Source organism: Filobasidium floriforme (assembly GCF_021052385.1).
Source record: "Filobasidium floriforme strain CBS 6241 chromosome Unknown HD553scaffold_16, whole genome shotgun sequence".
NCBI lineage: Eukaryota > Fungi > Basidiomycota > Tremellomycetes > Filobasidiales > Filobasidiaceae > Filobasidium > Filobasidium floriforme.
Genome location: NW_025763637.1, coordinates 1,979 through 4,555, shown reverse-complemented (window position 1 = coordinate 4,555; position 2,577 = coordinate 1,979). Strand labels below are relative to the sequence as shown.

The window sequence follows — 2,577 nt, the reverse complement described above, 5'->3', positions numbered from 1 at the left end:
CCGACTTGCTTGTTTCTCTTGGCTCGCCCGTTTCCGAGCTATGGAGTTTCGCCGACCTTCCCATTTGTCAAAGTGGCACGTCTTTGGTCCGAGGAGGTGCCGCACTCAGCAGCTCAGCAGCTCAGCAGGGCAGCAGAAGGATGATGGTCGGTGTTGACAACAAGACCCACGTTGTCGTCGCAATATCGTCAAACAGCGAACGAGGTCGAGGTTTCTCCGATCCGGCGGGGGAACGCTGGCGTGGTCGACCACAACAGCAGAGGGTGCCGCACCGTAAAGAGGATCACAACTACAGTACTCCTCGAGGAAAGTGCAAGCCGGATGGATGATGTGCTCGAAGACCAGCCCGAGCGGTAGTATGGTATCGGTCGTCATCACCCGGATGGTCGAGGGTAGCTTGGGAGGTTGCGAGGTGATGGTCGCATGTCGATATGTCTTACCTTGCACGCCGTTTCATACCTCTTGACATCGACGACCCACACACATCGTCGACAGCATGCAGCCTACAGCCTACCCCATAGCTATAGTCTCTTGAGCTAGACATATTATTATCGTTCGCATGCTTGATTGATGACTGACGATGGGTTCCGACTCGTATCGACCCAGACCATCATAGTCAGCCATATCCAACGACATCCCGAGGATGAGATCACCCGTTCCCAGCCAATTCGCCGAGCATGAGAACCGCAACTTGCCACTCGAGTTGCGAGTTGCCTCGATCATCATCGACATCGGCCCAGCTCAATATTATTATTGTGGATACGGAAAGCTACCTATCTAGAGTAGATCGGCTCTCTCTGCACCAACGTCTAGCCTGATCCTTCACGTACAAACACATCACCCAATTTCGACCTTCACTACTCTGTCATTCTACGACCACGACCACGACCGCGACCACGATGACCTCCAACCCATCATCACCTTACCTAAACAACTACACTCCCCCACCCCCACCATCCTTTCCCGACCCCGCCGACTGCCACCCCACGACCCCTTACACCTCTTACGACCTGAACTTTGCCGGTGGCCAAATCCCATCTCCTGAAGCGTTGAGGACGGACAAGGTCGCGCTACTCCCCTTCATTCCGAGTCTTTATGCGGGGAAGTTTTATGAGGAGTTGCAGGAGGGGGATTGTAAGGGGGTTATGAGGTTGATGCCTTATCCGAGGGATATGGCGGCTGGGTTGGAGGAGTTGTTGCAAGGTGTGGAAGTCAGCATGAGGGGGGTCGAGGTGAGTTTGAATCTGCGATACGATAAGGGGGGGAAGGTTTGGGAAAGCGTGATACACCGGTGGGGAGGCTGATATGATCGATATTGATCTTTACGGCTTTTGGGTGTTGTTCATCTTCATAACGACGACGGCGATGACGTACTGTTACTGGTGATTCCATGGTGCTACGAACAACGAACAAACGACGGACTACACTAGGATAACCTCCTCTTCGCCATCTTCGATCTGACCCGGATCTCTAAAGACAATTCCGAGAACTCCTCCCATAGCACCGACCCGGAATACTCGCGAGAAGATCAAGACGGAACAGCCTCGCCATCCTTGCCGCTGCCGCCAGATCACCCACCCTTGGAGTGTATGGCGGGGATCATAGCGATCTTTTGTGATAGGAAGAATTTGACGGGAGAGTTAGGTCAGTCTTAAGTCCTGGGCGTGGGCGTGTGTTTTAATTCTCGCTTTCGATGCATGCGGATCGGGGACGTGCAGCGATCGTCGACGACATGTCTAGCGATTGATGAGCTGACTATGAGACTAACGTCTGCCCAATGTGTCCGTCACGAATTATAGGCCACATCATCATCCTCCCGAAAGCTCAACGGACACACGTCCTCTCACACGCCGCGGGGTTGTTGATGCACTACGCTCTCGATTTCCCCTACATATCGACGTACGATCCGGCGCTCAAGAAATTTGTCGAGCCCCCGTCATCTTCGTCTACACCTTCAACGACTACAAGGACCCCATCGAAAGCCCTAGGACTCCGGAGGTTACAATGGCAGGCCCACGTCACCAACGCCGCCTCGATCCGCTCAGCCGGGCGATTAGGTTTCCAACCCGAGGGTATCGTCCGGATGCACGGGACGGCAAGGGGAGGGGACGAAGAGGGAAGACAAGGGGACGGGGGGGGCATGAGTAGGAGCAATTGGGTGGGCTCGATCACGTGGAAGGATTGGGAGGCGGGTGGGGCGGGGGTGGTTGATGGGTTGGTGGCTAGGTGAAGGTCGAGCGGGTATGGTAGCGGTGGTTGGGGGCAGGACGAGCCTCGGGAAATGAGAGATATAGCATGCAAGCATATGCGGAGCGAGGGAGATGAGGGGACGGTTGAGGCCCAGGGATTGCAGCGACCTTTCGTAAGGATTTTGACGGTCAGATCCATCTCGATGCCAGCGAACCTCGAGCGAAAGGCACGTAGCTAGACGGAGGCACGGCAACATCGCAGACTGAGTCGACGGATACATCGTGGCCATGAGGCTAGGGCTATGCTTCACAACATGGAGAACGGGCATGACGATTCATGAAGACGGAAAGCGAGGCTTCAAACTGGAACTACCGAAACCTGATGCGC

General features: G+C 54.9%; 1 protein-coding gene across 1 annotated transcript; it reads left to right on the top strand.

Moving 5' to 3' along the window:
* Positions 1-747: 747 nt before the first annotated feature.
* Positions 748-2,230, top strand: HD553DRAFT_358181 (uncharacterized protein; the record flags this gene model as incomplete). Its single annotated transcript, XM_046183904.1, has 3 exons — positions 748-1,232; positions 1,431-1,644; positions 1,800-2,230. The coding sequence occupies exons 1-3, from the start codon at positions 900-902 to the stop codon at positions 2,228-2,230; spliced, it is 978 nt and encodes a 325-aa protein (XP_046035070.1). The 5' UTR covers positions 748-899.
* Positions 2,231-2,577: the final 347 nt, after the last annotated feature.